Below are 23,712 nucleotides of genomic sequence, written 5' to 3' on the forward strand. Positions count from 1 at the left end.
AGATCATGACCTGAGCTGAAATCAGGAGTCAAACGCTTAACTAATTGAGCCACAAACTCATCCCAGTCAACTCTCCTATTTATAGTATAGGTAGCATATTATTGATACTCAATATGCTGAAGATTTTACAATGTACACCTCTGATCTGTTCCATAGATTTCAGATGATTTCTTAGAAACACAGTATTTAAGCCTTACTATCTTTTTCTTTGCATCTTTATGGTAACAAACTTATGCTTGAGGAAGTGCTCATATGTAGTTTCCAAGAACAGGGGGAAGCACCAGCTATTATGCCAAAATACTTACCTGCCACATGATCTTAAATATGAAGGAAGTCTTAGTCTGTTCAGGCTGCTATAACAAAATACCAGAGGCTTGGTGGCATATAAATAACATTTATTTCTCACAATTTGGGAGACTGGATGTCCAAGATCCAGTTGTTAGCATGGGCAGATTCTGGTGAAGTTTTTCTTTTGGGTCACAGACTACCACCTTCCTGCTGTATTCTCACAGGTTGGAAGAAGCTAGGGAGCTATCTAGGGTCTCTTTTATAAGGACACTAATCCCATTCATGAGGGCTCTACCCTCATGATGTAAGCACCTCCCAAAGACCCCACCTCCTAATCCCATCACATTGGACATTGAGATTCCAGTAGACGAATTTTAGGAGCACCCGTCAAACCATATCAAGAGAAAAAGGGAGGCAAATCTTTAACCTGTTATGATTGCAGGCAAATGAAAATGAAGATTAAATTCTAAGTAAGAACAGTTTGTGATGAAATTACTCAGTCTGAGAGCATAAAGGCAACTATTAAAAAATATTTTAGGGTTTTATTTATTTATTTTTAAAGATTTTTTTTTTAATGTATTAGAGAGAGAGAGAGCACAAGCTGAGTGGGGGAGAGGAGCAGAGAGGGAGAAGCAGACTCCCCGCTGAACAGGGAGCCCTACATGGGACTCCATCCAGGACTCTGGGATCATGACCTGAGCTAAAGGCAGATGCTTAACCCACTGAGCCACCCAAGCAACCTACTTTAGGGTTTTAGAAGATACTAAGACAAGAGTTAGGAACTGTAACTAATGGTCAGGCTGAGAGGAGAAAATGATCAAGATAAAAATGAATAAAATTATGAAAAAAGATTATAGGGGAGGGTAGTTCTATCCAGGGCTGTGACTGAAGCTTAACAGCAAGGAAGCAAGGAAGGATATTTTAGTAAATATAGGATATGTTATGAAGAATCTTCAAAACACCAAATAAGCAATCAGGCAAACAAAGCAAAAAACAAAACAAAACAAACAAACAACAACAACAAAAAAAACAAAACCATTGGGGATGGACTTCATTATTGATGTTATTTTGGTTCTAACTGACAGTTTTTCAATGTGGTACCATGTACTGTTAGGAGAGTTTCAACTGAGATATGCATGTGCTATTGACTGGCTATGCCATTTATTAGTGCCTTTAGGTTTTGTAAAAGTGTTGGTGTTGTGTTTCTGCATCACTTTGTTTGGTTTTCATTTTGATTATTATTGGCATGTATTGCCTGTTATATACCAGTTAAACACGTATGTATCCTTGAAACTGGCAGGATTGTTATTCTTCTTCACCAATTCATGATGGATCATGAATAAAAATAGAAGAAGATTTAGCACTTTACCTTCACTGTTTTTGCTCTATTGAGTCCAATAGGTTTCTAAAGATTAATTTGTGGTCAAATTGGTTTTAGGCACTAAAGAATACATAAACATTAGATCATACATAGTTTTAAGTGTCTCTAAGGTGTTGTTAAGATTGGGTTATGAGAAGGTTGTTGGTAGTAACTGAAGTGTTAATTATACAGGATGATGCTTATTTTGTGAGCTAAAGGAGATACAAATATTTAGTATTCTGTATTATTTTTTCCACCCATGTACTAATGAATCAATTCCTGTTGGTCTGTTTCCTCATGGATTGCACACACAATTCTATTAGGGATAAAATAAGAAATGGATAGGTTGATAAACAAATATTAAGGAATAGGCTTTTAATAAATTTGCTTCTAAATCCTTTTCCCCAAAACAATCATATCACACTGAGTCTATTCCATTAAGTGAGAAAGTCAGGATAATTCCCAGTGCTACATGATGGTAAATACCCAGAGGGTTAACTTTTTAACCCTCTGTTTTGCAAACCCTTAAATTGGCTATATTTGAAAAACCATTTTTTCTACCCTCTTTTGATTTAGACAGAAGTACATTTTAGCTCCTATCCCAGTCAGTACAGGCTAAGATAAATAAGACTGTGGACCCTTAGTGGGACCATAGTTGGGAGGATGCCAACACAAGAAAGTCCATTTTTAATATAATAAGCATGGGGTCTTCACCATGATGCCCCCTTTTTAATTTTCAAAATAAAATTTTAAAGGTTTTTTAAAATTATGCAGAGAAATGTTTATCATGGGAAGTTCAATAAAACCAATAAACAAAAATTATAGAGTAGGGTACGGATGAAGCTGGCTATAGACTACAGAGTCAGATTGGATTTGAACCTGAGTTTAAACACCTTAATGAATTAATTTGAGACTTTTTGAATCTTTTTTTTAAAGATATTTGTATTTAATTTATTTGAGATAGAGCAAGTGTGAGCATGAGCAGGAAGAAAGGACAGGTGGGAGAAGGAGGAGGAAAAGCAGATTGCTTACTGAGCAAGCAGCCCATCAATGTGGGCTTGATCCCAGGACCCTGAGATCACGACCTGAGATGAAGGCAGATGCTAACCTGAATGAGGCACCCATATGCCTCCAGATTTTTTATTCTTAATTTCCTGATCTCTAAATAGAGGAAAACAATATCTTCCTCACTAATTGCTTCTAATATCCAAAAGAATAAGCTTGACATTGTTCATAATTTTTTTAGACTATCTCAGTTTAATTAAGAAATACTGCAAAATGGCACTTGAGTTGATAAAGGAGGAGAACAGGGTGTTAAGAAGGAGATAAAAATAGGAAGAGAAAGACTAGAAATATAGGATAATTCAAGTTTGGAAAAAATGTGTTACGTATAAACAGAAAAAAAAATCTGTGCAAAAATATATTAACATGTTCACACTGGTTGAGTGGTGAGATTGTACCTTTTTGTTTCTTTGTGTTATTTTCCTGTATTTCATTTTTCTCTACAAAATACATTTACTGGTTTTAAAATCAGAAGAAACCATTTTTTAAACCAAGCAATGAAAATGAATATATTTTCCATTTTAACTTTAATTTCACATTGCTGTTTAAACCTCCATCTCAGATCTCACAGTCTGAGTTCAATAAAAGATTGCTAATGCATTCCCAGTAATATTAAAATATGAAAGGCCAAGAGGTAGGTCATTCCACCAGATAAATGAGCACTGGCCTTTTAAAAGAATTGCTAAATATTCGGTGTTCTTAAAAAAAAAAAATCTGGTGATTATTATATTTTTAAACCAAAAGAATTTCAATTTCCCTTTTGCTCAGTAATATTTTGGGAAAGTTGCTGTTTTCATGAAATAAAACATTTTGCACATTGTTTTAATTAGGTGTTGATAGATAGGAATTACTGAATTAGGCATCTTTTATAGTTAAATTATGTAAAAGTGGAAAAGTCCTGGTAAAAACTTTGATTCAAATGAAGTTATTCTTCCTGTTTATGAAATTAACAGGTGCCTGTTAAGATTTTCTAATTAATTTACAAGATAATATGAAATTTTTCACATGAGCCCTGTGAGGAAAAATGTCAAGCCTAACTACTTCCTTTTGGCTGTTTTTCAGCTTAATTTACTTAAAAATGTATTATTCTAAAAACACTAACCAAAGGTGACAGTTTAATTCACAGAGAATTCTTTTTGATTCACTATTTTTGCTTTGAAAATGTCTGAATGATGAACCACTGGAAATTAGAGCTTATAATGAAGGAAATTAGATAAACAGGAATTTTTATCTAAAGTGACAACAGAGTAAAAAAGCTAGCAACCAGAAGAACAAGAAGTCCACCTTTTTTTAAAACTTCTCATAAGATCCAAGTGAACTTCAAATTAACAGTTGAGCAAGAACTATAGTCTTTGTCGTATCTGCAATATGTAACTAGCACAGAAGAGTTCATTTTATTAAAGGTAACTTTAGAAATCTTTTAAGGTTGATACTACTGAATTTTTTTCCCATAAAGTTATAATAAAAAACCATAGGGCTTTTTAAATTTTATTTTCATGTTGAAATTGGAGGAGCGGTGTTGAGTACATTGACTATATTCTTTTCCAGGTAAGTCATTGAGTCTGATATCTAGAGATAGTTATTTTGCCTGTATTCAGTTTCATTTTTTAAAAGATTTTATTTATTTATTTGACAGAGAGATCACCAGTAGGCAGAGAGGCAGGCACAAAGGGGGTGGGGGAGAGGGAAGCAGGCTCCCTGCTGAACAGAGAGCCTGAAGGGGGGTTCAATCCCAGCACCCTGAGATCATGACCTGAGCCAAAGACAGAAGCTTAACCCACTGAGCCACCCAGGTGCCCCAGCAGTAACATAATATTTCCTCTCTTTAAGTTATATTTCACAAAATTTATAAAGCCTCACTTAGAAATAATTCATAAATAATTTGTCCATATTTATAATACCGTTTAATTTTCCAGACACCATTCAACTTTGTAGAAACAAATGTTTATACATGGACATGTATCCGTTAGCTAACACTGTGTAACAAGCTACTTTGAAACTCAGTATGTTAAAATATCAGTAATACAATGTTCTTTCAAATCTTTGGGTCATTCAGGGAGTTCTTGATCTCTCTGTTGGGATTATTCACATGTCTCTAGTAAGCTGTCAGTTGACTGGGTATCTTTGCTGATCTTGGCTGAGATCTCCCACATTATCTGGCTGTCAGCCGATCTCTGACCTCATTTGGGATTACCTGGCAACTTGGTTCTGCATCACATGTCTCGTCTCCCAGCTCTCTAGCTTAGACATGTTCTTATGGTGATGGTAGAGGCATAAACAAGGGAACAAAAATGTTCAAACCTTTTCCGGGCCTACATTTGGAAGTGGAAGGTCATCATTTCCACTGTATCCAACTGGTCAAAGTAAGGCAATGACCAACCCTGATTCCAGAGGCAGGGGAGTAGACACCACTTCTTCAGAAGAAGAGCAACAGAATCCTATTGCAAAGGGCATGGATTCAGGAAAGGATGGCATAGTTGGCTCTGTTTTGCAGTTCACCTACCATAGATAGTGACCTCAACTTCCATCAAAACAGGTTCAGAAGGGAAGGTAGGTACTTGCTTAGGATTTTAAGGATCTTGTATTTATAATCTAGAGCAGTTGCTCTTGAACAATACAACTCCCCTGCCAAGAAATATTTCCGCATCAGAGTAGTTGTCTCAAATTTTTACAACTCTAAAATTAGCCTCTGAACAATGCCAGTATTGGTCTTCCCTAAAAGATATTAACTGCCTTAAAACATCAGTGTAAATATTAGTGTGAGAGATACAGTCAAAACTTCAAAATTAGATACCATGCTCTAAAGAATGAACGCAAAAGGCCACTGGACATTTACCCAAGCTCCTTTGGGTGGCAAACCTAGTCCTCTCTGCTGTGGGCTCTCACATATCTTCTATCTCATCATCTCCCATCCCTCTGTGTGCCCTGTGCCCTAAGAACTGATTTATCCCAATTTCTTAAATAATTGATGCAATTTAATTTATTTGATCCTTAGCATCCAAAGTGTTCCTCTGCTTGGCATGCTCTTCCTCTTTCCACATCTACCTGTTGATTTTTTTTTTTTAAAGATTTTATTTATTTATTTGACAGAGAGAAATCACAAGTAGGCAGAGAGGCAGGCAGAGAGGCAGGCAGAGAGAGAGGAGGAAGCAGGCTCCCTGCTGAGCAGAGAGCCTGATGCGGGACTCGATCCCAGGACCCTGAGATCATGACCTGAGCCGAAGGCAGCGGCTTAACCACTGAGCCACCCAGGCGCCCTACCTGTTGATTTCTTATTTAACTTTGTAAATTCAGTTCAAGGGCTTCTGTTGCTATCAGTCTCTCAGGTGACAATGACGTCTCTCTTATTTGTGCTGACACCATATTTGCAATACGACTATTGGCAGGGTTATAGCATGATGCTATAATTATATTTGATTAGGTGTAAACCTCCTTCCTGACCGTGGCTAAACCTGTGAAAACAATGGCAGTAGCTTTTTTACGTTTTATCTTCCCAATTATTAAGCACCTGGAACAATTTAATGGATTTAAATAACACCTATCGAATTTAGTTGAATACTTTAAACACCCTCCTCCTTTGATACAGGAGGAAAATAAGCAAATTACCAAAGACTTTATTCCAGTTCACACAGTTGGAAAAAGAACGGCAATTAAATAAAGGCCTATTTGGCCCCAGGTGCTATATTCTTTAATATGCAACTGCATGAATCTCACATGGAATACCTCAGTAAGTGACTAGCTTGTTTGAATGGCTTACTTAAGAAAACTGCATGACAAGTAAAACTTTCTCTATGAGCTCAGTTAGTCCTCATCAACCTTAAGGCTTGCCTTAAATATATCTATATTTTGATTTGTAGCCTTCTAGGTTTTTGGGGTGAGATATTGGTTTTTTATTTTAATTAAATTAACATTAAAAAGCCATCTTTTCTACATATGTCAGAGTAAATTCTTCATTCTAAAAACTTGTTCTGGGGCACCTGGGTGGCTCAGTCTACTGAGCATAAAACCATTGGTATCGCTCAGATCATGATCTCAGGGTCATGGGATCCAGCTCTCTGCTAGGCTCTGCACTCAGCTTGGGCTCTCTCTCTCTTTCTGTCTCCGTCTTTCCCTCTCCCTCTGCCCACCCCCTATCCCCTGCTCTCTTTCTTGGTCTCTAAAAATAATATAAATAAATCTTAAAAAAAAAAAAAAACTTGTTTAGGGCTCTGGTGCAGTATTTACCAGATTTATTGATGAAACCCATGCCTGGCATATTGGACTCCTGAAGGATTTAACAGAACTCCCTCCAAAAAGAGTGATATAACAATAAAATCTTAGGACATTGAAGAATTTTCCTAATGTACATATGTAGAATTATCACTGTGTTATTATCCTTCAATTACTAATTCAACCTAAAATTAGAAGCAATTTTGTTTGTAGGTTATATAACTGCATCTGACCTTCAGAAACCTGAGGGGAAAGAAAAAGAATAAATTAGTTAAATTATCCTTACTTTATTGAAAGAGATTATGAAAATGAGCAAGTAAAATTTATCTAACAGTGACCCTGAATGGCATGATGGTCAAAGCAGCCCAGCTCAAACAGCGGTTATGCAGAAAATGTTTAGAAAAACTGGAGATAGACTGCTTAAGTTTGGGTTTGTAGCTCCCACTTTTTCACTTTGTGGCTTTATTTTTTTTTTTTTTTCACTTTGTGGCTTTAGTCAAGTTATTTGCATTCCCTGTGCCTTAGCTTTGTCATCTATAAGATGGGAATGATTTTTTAATTGATTGTTATGGCAATGTAAATAATCCATGTACAGTGCATGGAATTGTGATTGAGGTAAATCAAGTACTTAATGTTTATTGCTCATGTCTTTCTAATACACAAGAGGTTGAATCATATAAAATTGACAATTTCAACCATACGTGAATGCAGAATTAAAAGTTCACATGATTCAAACTATTAGAAGGAAATAGAAGTATAATGGGGACAGAAACTCATACTTAAATATTCTTCCCTATGTGACTTTTGTCCTTCCTGTGGATCTTCGTTTCCCTTGATTTGGCACTGCCTATAGGCAGACCCTCTTCATAGCCATAAAAGAAGAGAGAATAAATTGTCCCAGGCTGACTTCCTGGTAGGTAGGGGAAGGAAATGATTAGGAAGAAGCTGTATCTTGTCATGAAATTGTCCACACAATTGCATTGTAGTGTAATTCAGAAATTATAAAAATGTTGATTTTATAAATGAGTTTTATACTTCTTAATTAAAGGCATCTTCAGATGCCCTTTGGCAGGTCTCTTCCCACTGGATCCAAACAAGCCTGAATAGTCCTTTCTTCCTCCATATTTTGCCTGGAGCTAACTGCCGATAGTTGATATTTCTCTAGTGAGCATGTCCATTATCACAGCATTTTTTTTTTCTTTTTTGAAGGTTTAGGGTGTTAATTAGATGCTTTGAAATGAAGTACTTCCTCTTGGAAACCTTATACTGTGCTTTCTCTGTCACAAAAACTATTGTTGGGATAGAATATAACCAACCTCTGGGGCGCCTGGGTGACTCAGTTGGTTAAGTGACTGTCTTCAGCTCAGGTCATTGTCCCAGAGTCCTGGATCAAACCCCACATCAGGCTCCCTGCTCAGTGGGGATTCTGTTTCTCCCTCTGACCCTTACCACACTCATGCTCTCTCTCTCTCACTCTCTTTCTTAAACATATGGGACATATTTAAAGGTGATATAAGAATGAAATCTTGACATTTGTGACAACATGGATGAATCTAGAGGGTGTTATGCTAAATGAAATAAGTCAGACAGAGAAAGACAAATACCATATGATCTCCCTTACACATCGAATCTAAAAAACAAAACAAACAAAAACCCAAAGAGATTCTTAAATACAAAGGTCAAACTGATAGTTGCCAGAAGGGAGGTGGGTGGTGGGGAGGGGGTTGGATAAAATAGATGGGCAGGATTAAGAAGTACAAACTTATAGTTATATAATTAATTAGTCACAGAGATGAAAACTACAGCGTAGGGAATATAGTCAATACTAGTGTAATAATGTTGTATGATGACAGATGTTGATTATACCTATTGTGAGTAGTATAGCAATGTACAGAATTTTGAAATCAGTATGTTATACACTTGAAACTAATATACCATTGTATGTTAATTATACTTCAATAATATATTTAAAAAAATAAAGGTGGTTTAAAATAATTAGCTATAATCATGGTTTGTAATGTTTCCATATATTTTAAAATAACTATGTGTGAATTAAATTTATGTCTAGAAATGTAAGATACAAGATTACTTACCATAATGATACTGATTTTTGTTTCAGAATACCTTGTAATTGAATTAGTACTGACCTATCTAATTACAGACTGAGAAAACTCAGGCTTAGTTTAGGAATTCAGTTTTATTGCACAGCATGTTAAAGATAGACTTGATCAGACAACAAACTATGCGAACTTTCGGTTATGCACACTTTTTTTGTGTGTGTGTTTCTAACAAACCATTTACAGCTAATGACTTGATTTCCATTAACTATTGTTGTGGCTCCTGTAGAAAGTTCTAATGTACAATCTGGTTGAAACTTCTCTCGTGTACTTAATAGTGTAATATACACATTGGGTCCTAGTGATTATCTTTTATAAAGACCTACTACCAAATAGCATTTTATATCTGGAGACACTGCAAATCTATTATATTATCAGATTTAGTTCTTAAGTACTTCTTATCCCCAAGTAATAACTTGGATTTTTCTTGATTATCTTTGTAGCCCAGATTTTAGTGCTTTTCCTGGTATATTTAAGTCTTTAAGACTATTTGATGCTAAGGAATAATGAATAATATATGTTAATTTTCATCTGTTAAAGCCCACAAAATATTCTAGTACATTGATACCCATATTATAGAAGATAAAATATCTCACTGATACATTTGGCCCTTTGATATGGCATTATCAATGACAGAAATAATATAGGAGGAGTGGGGAGAAACCTTAGGTCTTCATTTATTTTCTGATATGGGCATCACTGACATTGATCTATTGAGTCAAAGAAAGTTTGTTTCCCTGTCTTGGGTGTTGTAAGTCTTTGGTTTATCCCCCTGGGTCCATTCTTCACCTTTTTCTACCCTGGGAGGTTGACCTTTGTGAACCATATCAGCAGACTTTCCTGCTCTCTGACTTCCAGTTGGATTTGACTAGTGAAAGCATTTACAGAAGGTCTCAGGGAAAGAAGAAAGAAAAATCAGGGAGTTTATTAATTGCAGGATGGTTGCATTCATTAGCCCACTATCAAAGCTCCCATCTGGTGACCCTCTTGGCTTTTTCTTTGTTCAGGGAACACTAATCACTCTTCCTCTCCAATCTTGAGTCTAGGAGTGATAATAGCTATCCTCTACTACCAGTTCTAGTGGTCTCTTTATTCCCTCCCTTCATCTTTGCAAATTGTCCCTTATTAAAGTATTGTCAAGTTACAAAAATCCTGCTGGCACCCTTAAAAGAAAGTTCTGTTTTTCACCTCCAGGTGATGACATTTAAGAGGAAAGAGGAAGCAAAGAATGTTATTAAACTTGATTAAACATTTTCTATGCCAGGCAACATGTTGGACACCTTATAATCATGAACCCCTTCAAACCCATACTAATACTTTGAAGTTTATCCTTTCTGTTTTACTTTGAGGCAAAATTTACAAGGAGAAGTATGGAAAAGATGGATTATTTGGCTTAAGTATTTTGGGATAAATTCATGATAGCTAACATTGATTGAGTGTATCTTATAAACAAAGCACTATTCTAAGTGCATTTAAATCTTCACAGCAGCCACTTTGGAAAACAGTGTGGAGATTCCTTAAGAAATTAAAAAGAGAGCTACCCTATGACCCCACAATTGTACTACTGGGTATTTACCCCAAAGATACAGACGTAGTGAAAAGAAGGGACATCTGTACCCCAATGTTCATAGCAGCAATGACCTCCGTCGCCAAACTGTGGAAAGAGCCAAGATGCCCTTCAGCGAATGAATGGATAAAGAAGATATAGTCTATATATACAATGGAGTATTATGCCTCCATCTGAAAAGATGAATACCCAAATTTGTATCAACATGGATGCGACTGGAGGAGATTATGCTGAGTGAAATAAGTCAAGCAGAGAGAGTCAATTATCATATGGTTTTGGTTATTTGTAGAGCATAAGGAATAACATGGAGGACATTGGGTGAAGGAGAGGAAAAGTGAGGTGGGGGAAATCAGAGGGGTAGATAAACCGTGAGAGACTGTGGACTTTGAGAAACAAACTGAGGGTTTTAGAAGGGAGCGGGGTGTGGGGGGAGGGAGAGTCTGGTGGTGGGTATTAAGGAGGGCATGTATTGCAAGGAGCACTGGGTGTGGTGCATAAACAATGAATCTTGGACCACTGAAAAAATAAAATTAAAAAAAATAAATTAAAAAATAAAAAAATTAAACAATCAATCAATCAATCTTCACAGCACTACCACAAGTTAAGTAATAGTCTTTCCTCGTTTTGTAGATGAAAAGGTAAGGCAAAGAAAGGTCAAGTTACTTGCTCAATATCACACAACTAGAATGTGACAGAACTGGAATTTGAACCAAGACATTCAGGGTAGAGTGTAAACATTTTTATTCACTGCATTATACTCTTTTTCTTTTTAAGATTTTATTTATTTATTTGACAGGCAGAGATCACAAGTAGGCAGACAGGCAAGCAGAGAGAGAGAGAGAAGGAAGCAGACTCTCTGCTGAGCAGAGAGCCTGATGCGGGACTCGATTCCAGGACCCTGGGATCATGACCTGAGCCGAAGGCAGAGGCCTAACCCACTGAGCCACCCAGGCGCCCTTCACTGCATTATACTCTTTTTGTGCTTTGTAAAACAAATTTGATCAGTGCAAATGTTTTTTCTCCTTTCCAAATTCCCTCTGCCTTAACCTGATGTCTTTCAATCAATTAAAATGAAAGACTAAACCAACATTATTTTTCTGTTTTTAAGGGACTACTTTCAAGGCAAAATTTATCTCTCATACTATAAGTCAATATAGTGATCATTATTGAAGGGACTAGTATACAGAAGGGGTGTGAGAAAGCTCCTTAGATGCTGGTCATATTTTATTTCTCCTTCTAGGTGGTGAGAATATTAATGTGTTCAGTTTGTAAAACCTAATTGGGTTAACTCTTAAGATATATGTACTTCCCTGTATGTATATTATACCTCAATAAAGTTCTCTTATAAAATACTTTTTATAATCCATACCTAATAAAACAGTCATCTGTGAAAACTGCCGATTTTTACTGTAATGGGTTGCAGTAATTTTATGGGAGCAGGTCAGCAGTAACCACTATTATGTATTGAATTATTTTTGGTGTTTCCTGTGTTTTCTGGTGTTTCTAGTATGTAAAGATTTGTAATCACAGAGAAGTGTCCTGACTTTCTGAGCAACAGAGTTGTCCAGAGACTGACCTTTGTGTAACCATAAGGTCATGCTAAATAACTCCTGTGCTCTTTACCTCTTATTGGAATATTTTATTGATGTCTGTGTATTTTCAGGTTGAGAAATTGATACAACTCTGAGAGCCAGAAGTTATTTAAATATTTTCACAAATGCATTTCTGTCCCTTTTAATTTATTCTCACTTTGATTTTTTTCACTTTGTTTCCCTCACTTACCAATCAACCTATCTGATTTTTTTTTCTTTTGAACCTTTTCTGTGCCTCTGTATTTCTTTATATCATACGGGCAATGATCAGGAAGCATCATTATCTCATTTTACGGTCCTTTAATCTTGCTATTTAGGTAAGCAAGGAAGACGACAACATGTAAGTGAATGCAGTAAACTGCTGAGTAATATCAAAAGTTTACTTCTTAAGGAAAGTATTAGTCATGAAAGGGACTGAAGATGGAGAGCCACAGGGTCATGTGGCCCAAAAAGGACTTAATATTTTGTGTGTTTCACAAAATAATTTTCATATACTTGAAAAGAAAACCATTAAAGATAGGGAATTTCAAAGAAATGTTACTGTTTTCATGACATAAATGTTACTTGCAACAAAAAAGCATGGTACATGTAGAAGATGAAAAAGGGCATAAACAAAAGAGGAGTTAATGGAAAGTAACCCAAAGAACAAGAAAAAAGAGAAAGAGCTTGAAGCCTTTGAGTGCCATCCATGTTTACCAGCATGTAAGTAACTGAATATGGAGAGACATCTTCTTCCTTTGACTTTTCACTCTTACAGGGGTACCAAAATAAGACAAAACAGAACATACTATATGTGAGCTCTGCACTTTCTAGTAGATTCAATAAGGTACCATAATTGTATCTATATCTAGAATTTGGTCAGAGAAAGAGAAGTCAAAGAGTAATAGAATACCTCCCCCAAATCCTATATTAATCGAGTGCCTACTATTTGCCACACGTACACTGTTTCATTTAAACCTCCAAGGAGTGCTCTGAACTGGTATTATTTCAATCCCCATTTTACTAGAGTACATTGTGCCTCAGAAAAGTTAAGTCACTTGCCTGAGTGCAGCTAATGAATAGAAGACTCCAGTTTAAAAGTCAGGGTGTGTGTGGGAATGAGCACTGGGCATTACATGAGACTGATGAACTACAGACCTGTACCACTGAAATAAATAATATATCATATTCTATTTGAATTTAAATTAAAAAAAGGAAAATAAAATAAAATAAAATTCAGCTCTTTCTTCCTCTCAAAGGTGTGCTACTTTTGCTATATCATAACTGTAACGTTATGGCATGAGGATTTGAATCTAGGAGAGAAATGAAAACCATCCACGAGAAATGAGATGTTTTGCTTTCCCTGGGTCTTCATACCACTGGAAGAAAAAGACTGAGCGCCTAAAGATCCATGAAGTTATAGGCTAAACATTGTACATTCCACTGACTATCACTTTAATTGGACCTAGGAGGGGAAATTTCACTCATAAGTGCTTGAAAATACTTAAAAAAAAAAAAAAACATTCAGGGTGCCTGGGTGGCTCACTTGGTTGGGTGACTGCCTTCAGCTCAGGTCATGATCCTGGAGTTGTGGGATCAAGTCCCTTGATCAAGTCCCTCCCTGCTCGGCAGGGAGTCTGCTTCTCCCTCTGACCCTTCCCGTTCTTGTGCTCTCTCTTTCTCATTTTCTCTTTCTCAAATAAATAAATAAAATCTTTAAAAAAATAAAACATTCATTAAGAGACGAAGGCAACGTTTCCATAAATTTGTAACATAAAACATATGCGTAAATGGAGGGTTATAGAAGGGGAAGGAGGTAGGGAGGTAATAACTGGGTGATGGACATTAAGGAGGGCATGTGATGTGATGAACACTGAATGTTATATAAGACTGATGAATTGCTGAAATCCACCTCTGAGACCGATAATACACTATATATTAATATAAAAAAATAAAAAATAAAATGTATGGGTTCACAGACATTTGAATCTTCTGTCACTGCCTAATTTATACTGCTAGACCTGCAGTAAATTCATTCAATCTCATCTGTTAGAAGGATGCTTTGATGGAACGTTCTGAGAATCACTCTATTAAAGAATGCAAATATAACAAATAGAAATTGGATGTCAGTTGTGATACTTTAATATATTGTTGATTGTACAAGCTATGAATGTCATGTATGATAGCAGGAACTTTTTCGCCATTCCCTCATTGCTTTCTAAGTATCACAAATAGATGTGCCTGGAGGCCTCTGATTAGCCTACAGTTCTTTACTCCCTCTCCATTTTGTTTGATTCCAGGTTAAAAGAAAGAATTATAAAATACATTGGCCTGTTTGCCTTGTTGACAATTGTCTAGACTTCTTGCCCCAAAGCATAAGCTTTATAGTCCTTGTGTCTTGGATGCTAGATGATCCCTATGGGTTTGAGGTTCATGCTTTAACCTGTGCCTCAGTACTCTTTTCTTTCTCTATCTGTGCTCTTCTTGAATGAACATTTTGCCACCCACATCCTTCCAGGTTGGACAGATTTTGTTATGTATGTATGTATGTATGTAAGAATGTATCTATCTATCTATTCATTCTAGATATAGATTTCTACCAAAAACAAGTATCTCTGTCAGATAACTCTACTTTATTTTCTTTAAAACTTGACACATTTCAGTGTGTAATATTGTTTTTGGTGATAAGTTTAGAAGCCACTCACTTCTCAATTGTATCTGTAAAATTTTGCTCCCGGATGAAACAAAACAAAACAAAAGAGAATAGCATTTTCAAGGCACTGTAGACCAAGGACTTGTAGACCTTAAAATTAAAACGTTAATATGAACCCTCGAAATGCCAAGTGATTCCGTGTTATATATAAGGTTCTTGACAGAATTATAATGCATGCATTTATCTTCTTATTGGTAGAAATCATTCCTTAAAGTTTCATAAAAAAATGGCATGTTGTTTTGAGATTTGTTTGTACATTATGTGTAGTAAAGGTGTTTTTACATATTCATATTGTGTGTTGTCTTCTTTTTCCCCAGGAACTTTTAAGCAGAACAATTAGAGTAGAATTTCTGAGGAGTAACTTGTAGTTACCTTTGTCAAAGCATATATGTGGCTCAATTTTCAAAGCTGAAAAATTGTCTGTGTTTTCATCAGGTGAAACACCTAGGCATTGACAGGACTTGGCATGGACATGGCTATGTGGCTGTAGGGAGAGCAGGGATCCTGTTTTTAATCTTGGAAGCTTCAGGGATGCCCTCTTCCTGGAAACCAAGGTTCTTCTTTATTTTTCTTGACCTGGCTGAAATGCAAAGTTTGCAGGTGATCGAGGAATGCATGAGACCAACCCAATGTTGGTTCACTTAGCATCTGAAAACTAATGTCAGTCCCATCCTCTGATATTTTTGGGACAGTATTTCCTGGTCCCCATACAATAGGAGTTGCCAAAGTTATATGTGCCTGGGTCCCTGTTACTGCTTCTGTGTAGTACTGTCTTTTGAGAATATTTCTTTTCCTTGCTGGACTCAAAGATCCACAAGGGCTGGGGGGCATGTCTGTTTGATTTACTAGTGTATGCTCCAGCACTTAGCTCAGGTTTAGTGGTGCTCAATAAACATCTGTCACTGATAAATTACGACTTTCCAGAGAACCTGGGTGATGAAAGATTTGTGAATGACTTCATGTGGAGGGATTTTAGGATTTCAACCAGAAAAAGAAAATATTTGGGGGCATGACAGAAGAAATAAAATATTTAAAAGATACTCAGATGGGAGGAGAAAAAAGCCTTGGAAGCAGCATGATAATCTAGGAAGAACCAGCCCTCTGGGGTTAGACAGTTCTGGGACAAGATTTGGGCTTTACCATCTTCTAGTTTTGTTGCAAAGAGCCACATGTTCAACCTCTTTGTCTCATCCATGAGATGAGTATATGAATGCTAACCCACAGTTATATTACAAAGATTGTAAGATCCACTCATTTAGTGAAGTGTTTCTCATGAGTATTTGCTACCAAAATACTAGATGATATGAGAGGTTATTACTCTTTCTCAGTACAATTCCCAAGTAAAGAACTGAGAAAAATAGACACCAATATGTCACAGGTGTATTTCTTTTTATTTTTATTTTTTTTAAGATTTTATTTATTTATTTGACAGACAGAGATCACAAATAGGCAGAGAAGCAGGCAGAGAGAGAGGAGGAAGCAGGCTCCCTGCTGAGCAGAGAGCCCGATGTGGGACTCGATCCCAGGACCCTGAGATCATGACCTGAGCTGAAGGCAGCAGCTTAACCCACTGAGCCACCCAGGCGCCCCGTCACAGGTGTATTTCAACTCAGTTAAAGTCAGATCTAACATCTGAGCCAGGCAATAATGAAAATGGATCATTTTGAGGCAGTATCCAAATTGTATTTTGAGAGAAAGCATGCTCTAGGGGTGCAGGATGGTGGACCCTCTACAATTACGTGATATAGCCAAGTACAGGAAACAGTTAAATTGTAAGCATCTACCCAGAACAAATTGTAGGTGGTCTTTGTTTCTCTGTGTGTTTACTTCTCTCTCCTTCATAGAATCAGCCTTCAAAAAGTTGAGTTAATTAGACCAATTAGATATGTAACTCAGGTTATTAAAAAACATACTTAAATAGACTTGACCTAATGATGATATATTTTCCTTTTGTTTTTTACTTGGAGGTTCTCTTTTCATCCTTCACCCTTGGCAAATGAAGAATTAGATACATTAAATATTCTTAAACATAGCTTTAAATTTTAAAAGGCATACTCATGGAAATGGATCACTGAAAGAGTGCTTTGTTTATTTTTATTTATTTTTATTTTTTATTTTTTTTTATTTTTGGAACTAGAGTGTATCATGCTTAGCGAAATAAGTCAAGCAGAGAAAGACAACTATCATATGATCTCCCTGATATGAGGAAGTGGTGATGCAACATGGGGGCTTAAGTGGGTAGGAGAAGAGTGCTTTGTTTAATTGGGTATATTTCATATTTCAGTTTGGGAAGCAGCACATAGAGAACCTCTTCAGTGATCTACAGGATGGGAGACGCCTACTAGACCTTCTGGAAGGCCTGACAGGGCAAAAACTGGTATGTGACTTATTTATAAGAAAGTTCACATTAACCTTAGGAGAATTTACTGAGAAACCAGAAACTAATTCAGTATAGTTGTTCTAGATCTAGTAAAATTCACTAATTTAATAATTCCTGATTTAACTAGCAATACAGGACATATTCCTGAATGAAATAATCTTGCAATATTATTTTTATTTTGGGATATTCTATCATCCACAGAACTAGAAGGTAAAATCTTTCAGTCACATAATTTATGCTAATTAATAGATATTATTTGCTTGTAATATTTGGCATCTTTGTTACTGAACGTTTTGTAAGGTTTTTATTCATCATGAGTTTTTAAGTTTAATTTCATTTTTATTGTGACAAGAACACTAAACTGAAGATATGGAGAATGGGGTGTTGCTGGTCAACAGGTGTAAAGTTTCAATTATACACAAGGAATAAGTTCCAGAGATCTGCTGTACAACATTATTTCTGTAGTTAATAATACAGAACTTCCTTGACTTACTATGGGGTTACATCTCTATAAATCCATTACAGATTTGACAATGCATTTATAACACATAATTTACTGAACTTCATAGTTTAGCCTAGCTTAACTTAAACATGCTTAGAATGCTTATATTAGCCTATGGTTAGGCAAAACAATTTCACACGAAGTCTGTATTATAACAAAGTGTTGACTATCTCTTATAATGTATTGAATAGTATACTGAAAGTGAAAAACGGAATGGTTGTAAGTGTATTGGTCATCTACCCTCATGATCTCATGGCTGACTTGTTCCCCTGTCCAGCTTCACCAGAGTATAACACTGGATATTGCCTGGGAAAAGATCCAGATTCAAAATGTGAAGTATGGTTTTTGCTGAATGCATATCACTTTTGCACCATTATAAAGTCAAAAAGTCCTAACTCAAACATTCATGTCAAGGACCATCTGTACTTTATTGTGCCCTTAAAATTTTCTTGAGATGTAGATCTCTTTTCAGAAGTCAATGTGACAGGCATCATAATGGCAGAATTTCTAAAACTCCACAACTGGATAAATGAGTTAATCTGCATATTGTAATGCACTATGTAAATGTCAGTTTAGAAATTATAGGACGAGATGGGACTCTGGGGGTTGAGAATGAGGGTTGGAGGACAAAAGATAATTGAGGTTTTGAGCTTCAGTGATGAGGGCAAGTTAAGGTAATGTTGACAGAAATGTTTTCCTTTAACCCTATTTGGCATTATATAATTATTCTATGCTCAAGTCTCTTTTATACTTTCCTTAAATGTGTGGAAATTACCTCACTTAACTACCTTACTAAGAAGTCCTTTTGCAATGTTTTTTCTCTTTCCTGGTCAGGCAGTAATCCCCAACTGGGCTGTGGAATGAAGAGATGATAACCAAATAGCTTTTTTTGAGGAAAAGAAAATGCTATCATTTTTCTTGAGGAGTGGTTGATTCATGCTAAGAAAGTCCTATGACAAGGACAATTAACCCAAAGCACTTAAGTATATTATATCAATGCCTCTCAGCCTATGCTCATTTAAAATATTCAAACTTTGAAGTGAAATATATAAATGTTTCATTTCTGGTAGATTGTCCCTCTCTTCTGGGCAGTAAACATTGTTTCATTTTGCTTTCAGCCAAAAGAAAAAGGATCCACAAGAGTTCACGCCCTGAACAATGTCAACAAGGCACTGCGAGTCTTGCAGAAAAATAATGTAAGTGGAGGCCTGGACATGCTTAATGTTTGAGTGAGGGCTTTGGCTCCCCCAAAGCAGGGAAAGCTTCTCAAGTTCTCTTGAGACTTAAATCAAGTAAACTTAAATCAAAGTAGTGTTTTTTGGAGTATGTGTTCTTGTTCATGTGCATCTGTTGGTGGCTAAAATGATTCAAGTAATAAATGTATGCAGTCACAGGGGCCAGGGAAGGGTATGACTCAGACCTGATAAGGCACTTGGTGGTGTTTTCAGATTTTACTTGCAGTTACATTTGGAGGATAGATGAAGTCCAGTGGCAAATCTCAGTTTTTTTAAAGAAGTATTCTGTGCAACAAATGGCTTTTACTAGGCTGACTATTATTTTTTATGTATCAAGTATGCTCAGACATGATGATGATAAAATTTGTTTGAATTAAAGCAACATTTATTAGACACCACATCCAAATATGAAAGTTACACAGAACAATCACTATTTCAACTCACAGAACTGCAAATTTGTTTTCTATTGCTAGGTTTGATTTAGCTGAACTAGATGAAAATATATGTATGGCATTAGAAAGTCAACAATTATACCTAAATAAGTATGATGATGAAAGGAGTTTGGTCTCCTTAGAGTGACTTTGAGATTCCTCCCCTCTGCCATGGTATTAGAGAAGCCCTCCTTTCTCACCAGCTTCCTACAACCTTTCTAATCGACCAATACATTTACCAGACACTTAGTAGCTTCCTAATTATATTGCATCTCTTCTTCAAGGATAAATTCAAATAAATTGCTCACATACTCTTACAATAACCATCATCAGTGATAGATGAGTCATGATGTGTACTTGGCTTTCCTGTATATGTTGTTCAGCTCATCTGGTACCAAGAAGACATCAGGTGGAAAACGATAGTGAAGACTGTGCAGCATTTGGTTGATTTTATCAATTTAGGGTTATTGTCATATGTAATCTATGAAAAATTGCTTTATAGAAACATTACACCTTTTGAATTATTTTCTGAAGTGATTAACTGTTTATTTTCAAATTTTCAAGAAGAATTTCGAATTGCAGACAGGATAAGACAGTCTATAAAATGTTTGCCTCAATATTAGTCTGATAGATCCTTTCGCAAGATCAATATCACATAAATTAAGAATATTGCTTAAAGGGGCACCCGGGTGGCTAAGTTGGCTAAGCGGCTGGCTGCCTTTGGCTCAGGTCATGATCCCAGGGTGTTGGGATCGAGCCCTGCATCAGGCTCCCTGCTCAGTGAGATACGTGTTTCTCTCTCTCCCTCTGCCTGCAGCTCCCCTATTTGTGCTCTCTCTGTGTCAAATAAATAAATAAGACCTTTACAAAAAGAGTATTGTTTAGATATATTAGAATTTACATGAAAAAAAATCTTTTTCAGTTTCCCATATTCCATTATAAAATATGAAAGCAAGGAAGACAGAAGAAAATTCAAAGAATTATTGGATTTAGTCTATTTGATGTAGTTGATCTCTTTCCACCAAAAAAATACCATGTTAAGCAATAAGTTGTTGGATCTTTTTTTTTAAAGAGTAGATTAATGGAGCCATAGGTTTTGTTTGATAAGAGATTTTAGGCCCCCACATACTGGTTATTATGAATTTTTGGCTTTCCTGTATATGTTATATTATTAATTTCACAGTTTTCAATATAAGACCAGAAGGAATTCTGGCAATAAAACAGAGAAGCCATAAAAGAAAATCTCTGCGACTTTGGGATAACAAAATTCTTCTTAGAGGTGAAACCAAAGGCATGATTCAAAAAGAGAAAAATTAACTTGAACTTCATCAAAATTATGAGTTGTATGTTCTGGATATGAATCCTTCATTTTTGCACTCCAAAGGTATTTTCTGCCTTTGAATTATATTTTTACTTCATGATAAAGCAAAACTCTTCGTTCTGGTACAGGTCATTTTCATAAATGTTCACTTTATAATGTTGTGTCCTTTTAAAGAATTACTTGTCTACCCAAAACCATTATGTCATTATATTTTATTTTCATCTATATAGGCTTCTTTGTTCTATCATTTGAATTTGAATCTATATTTACCTGGAATTTATTATTGAATTTGGCATGAGGAATGGGTTAAGATCCAGGTTCTTTTCTTTCTTTCTTTTTTTTTTTTTTTTCATTTGGAATCTAATTGTCACAACACCATTTATTAAAAAGAATGTTACTTACTCATTGCTCTCTAATACTAGTATGTCATAAAAATTTCTCAGTACAAATATTGTTCTGTTTTTGGACTTTAGTTCAGTTGCATTTTCCTCTTTTTTTATACATGCACAAATACCATGCCCTATGGATTACTGCAATTTTATACATCCTTGTATCTGGTAAACTAGGTTCCCCTTTTTTTCTTGTTCTGTGTTTTCTTGGTTATACTGATCCATTGTATTTCTCTCTTTATTTCCCCATCATCTTTTAAATTTCCATATAAATCCTGTTTGGAATGTGATCAATAGTGAGTTAAATTTATAGGTCAGTTTGTGAAGAATTGATAACTTTATACTATTGAGCATTCCAGATTTCTCCTATGATTTTCCTCTATAGTTTACTTATTTTTAATGATTTTAGGTTTTGCGGGCACCTTGATGTCTCAGTTTGTTAAGTGACTGCCTTCGGCTCATTTCATGATCCTGGAGTCGCAGGATCAAGTCACGCATCCACCTCCCTGCTCAACAGGGAGTCTGCTTCTTCCTCTGACCCTCTCCCCTCTCGTGCTCTGTCTCTCACTCTCTCCCTCTCAAGTAAATAAAATCTTAATAAAAAGATAATTTTAGGTTTTGCAGAATGAGCAAAAAAATGGGCAGAAAATTTGAACAGGAACTTCCCAAAAGAGGATGTTCAAAAATTAAAGACTAATGTAAAAAAAAGTATGAAACCTTAGCAGTAAATAGGGAAATTCAAGTTAAAAAATGCAATAAGAAACCAATACAAATTTATAAAAATGGTTGAAATTAGAAGGGCGAATAATGCTGAGGGTGAGGATTTGGAATAACTTGAACTCCTAACTGGTGGAAATGTAATTCAGACAACTATTAAAAGTTTGGCATTATATACTAAATGCAAAACTGCATAATTCTTATAACCCAATAGTTTTGTATTGAGGGATAGAATCGTCATTTTTATGCATGTATGTATCTGTGTTGTGTGTGTGTATGTGTACGTGGAGAGAGAAAGAGAGAGAATGTTCATAGCAGCTTAATTTGTAGTAGCCCAAACTGGAAATGACTGCAGTATATTCACATGATAGCATATTATAAAGTGGTGAAAATAGACAAATGATAGCTATATACAATACATGGGATGTCAATCCCCTGAAAGAGATTTGAGCCAAAGAAGTGAGACACAAAAGTATACCTACTATGATTTCTTTTAATTAGATTTCAAAAACAGGCAAACTTGTTCCATGGGTTTAAAAGTCAGTAGAGTGGTTACATTTTGGAAGGAGTGAAGCAGTAAAATGCATGAGTGAATCTTCTCAGGTGTCAAAAATATTGCATTTTTTGACCTGGTGCTTGTTACCCAGGAGCATTTGCTCTGAGAAAAATTTTCAAGGTCTACACTCGAGTATGCTTTCTCTTATGTATGTTTTACTTCAATTCCTGTTTTTAAAAAGGTTTAAAAAACAGAGGAACCTATAAAGGTAAAGTAAACCTAACCTTACAACCTCCCAAATGCCAAACAATGGCCTATTTATCAGTCTGACAATACACCCTGTATTTTCTCATGAAATTGTTTAATGAAATGTGATAAGTAAGTATATAAAATTAGAATGTGATTAATGCATTTTATAGGTCTTTTCTCAGATGGTCATATTTCTTTCTGAAAATACAAAACCTTGAGAACCTCCCATTGTTTGAGCAGCCAAAGACCCTGAAATGAGGGCTTTTTAGAGGATCCCTTAAAGAGCAGATTTCCACAATGCTCCCATCCAGCCAAGGGCCTTAATAGGGACTGGCGTAAAATTGAAGTCTCTGTATGAAAGGGTAGAATCTCAAGTAAAACATTTTCAAGTGGAAACCAAAACCCAGAGTGAAATAACCTTTACTTGAAGTAGCCCCAGGCTAAAAGACACAGAATATAAATGTTCAAAGGTAAATTTATTATCATTTTATACTTCTCGGTTATTTTGTAACAGAAGAAAGTACAAAAGAAATGGAAAAGATTTCAAGGAAATGTGTTTATCAGTCTGATTATTACCATAAAGAGTAAACATACAATTAAATCAAAGAGAATGTTCAAGATCAGGATTTTTTCCCCTTAAAGATGGGCTTAGGTATTCTATATTAGATTAATAAATGAGCCTCAGGCAGGATATCCATAAAATGGCATATTAAATAAAAATTAATTTAAAAAATAAATAAATAAATAAAAATATTGTCAACACTACGTAGGTTAGATCTACCTACATTATATGCTCTAAAGCCAAAAAAAAAAAAAAATAGTAGATAGGACTATTTCAAATTTCCTTTTAAAAATCACAGATTCCTAAATTTAGAATCAACTGTAGAAAGAAGGCCTTGATTGGAGATTTTGAGAAATCATACTCTAAACAATCTTAGTATATTTACATTCAGCACATTATTTATTGAATGTCTTTAATGTGTTCGATTGTATCCTAGGTGGTAGGAACACTGTAGTCAATGATCAGAACAGACACAACCCTTTATGCGATAGAATTTACAGTCACATACCAGGGGACATTAAACATTTAGGATGTAGTGATAGC

At 35.6% G+C, this 23,712-nt stretch overlaps 1 protein-coding gene across 1 annotated transcript in view; it reads left to right on the plus strand.

Moving 5' to 3' along the window:
- Nucleotides 1–23,712, plus strand: part of DMD (dystrophin) — a 2,004,585-nt gene that overhangs the window by 362,085 nt on the left and 1,618,788 nt on the right. The window contains exons 3-4 of the mRNA XM_082716529.1: nucleotides 17,172–17,264; nucleotides 18,888–18,965. Coding sequence (XP_082572655.1) covers nucleotides 17,172–17,264; nucleotides 18,888–18,965 — 171 coding nt within the window. The remainder of the gene's footprint in view (nucleotides 1–17,171; nucleotides 17,265–18,887; nucleotides 18,966–23,712) is intronic.

Source organism: Mustela nivalis, assembly GCF_964662115.1.
Source record: "Mustela nivalis genome assembly, chromosome: X".
In the NCBI taxonomy this organism is placed as follows: Eukaryota; Metazoa; Chordata; class Mammalia; order Carnivora; family Mustelidae; genus Mustela; species Mustela nivalis.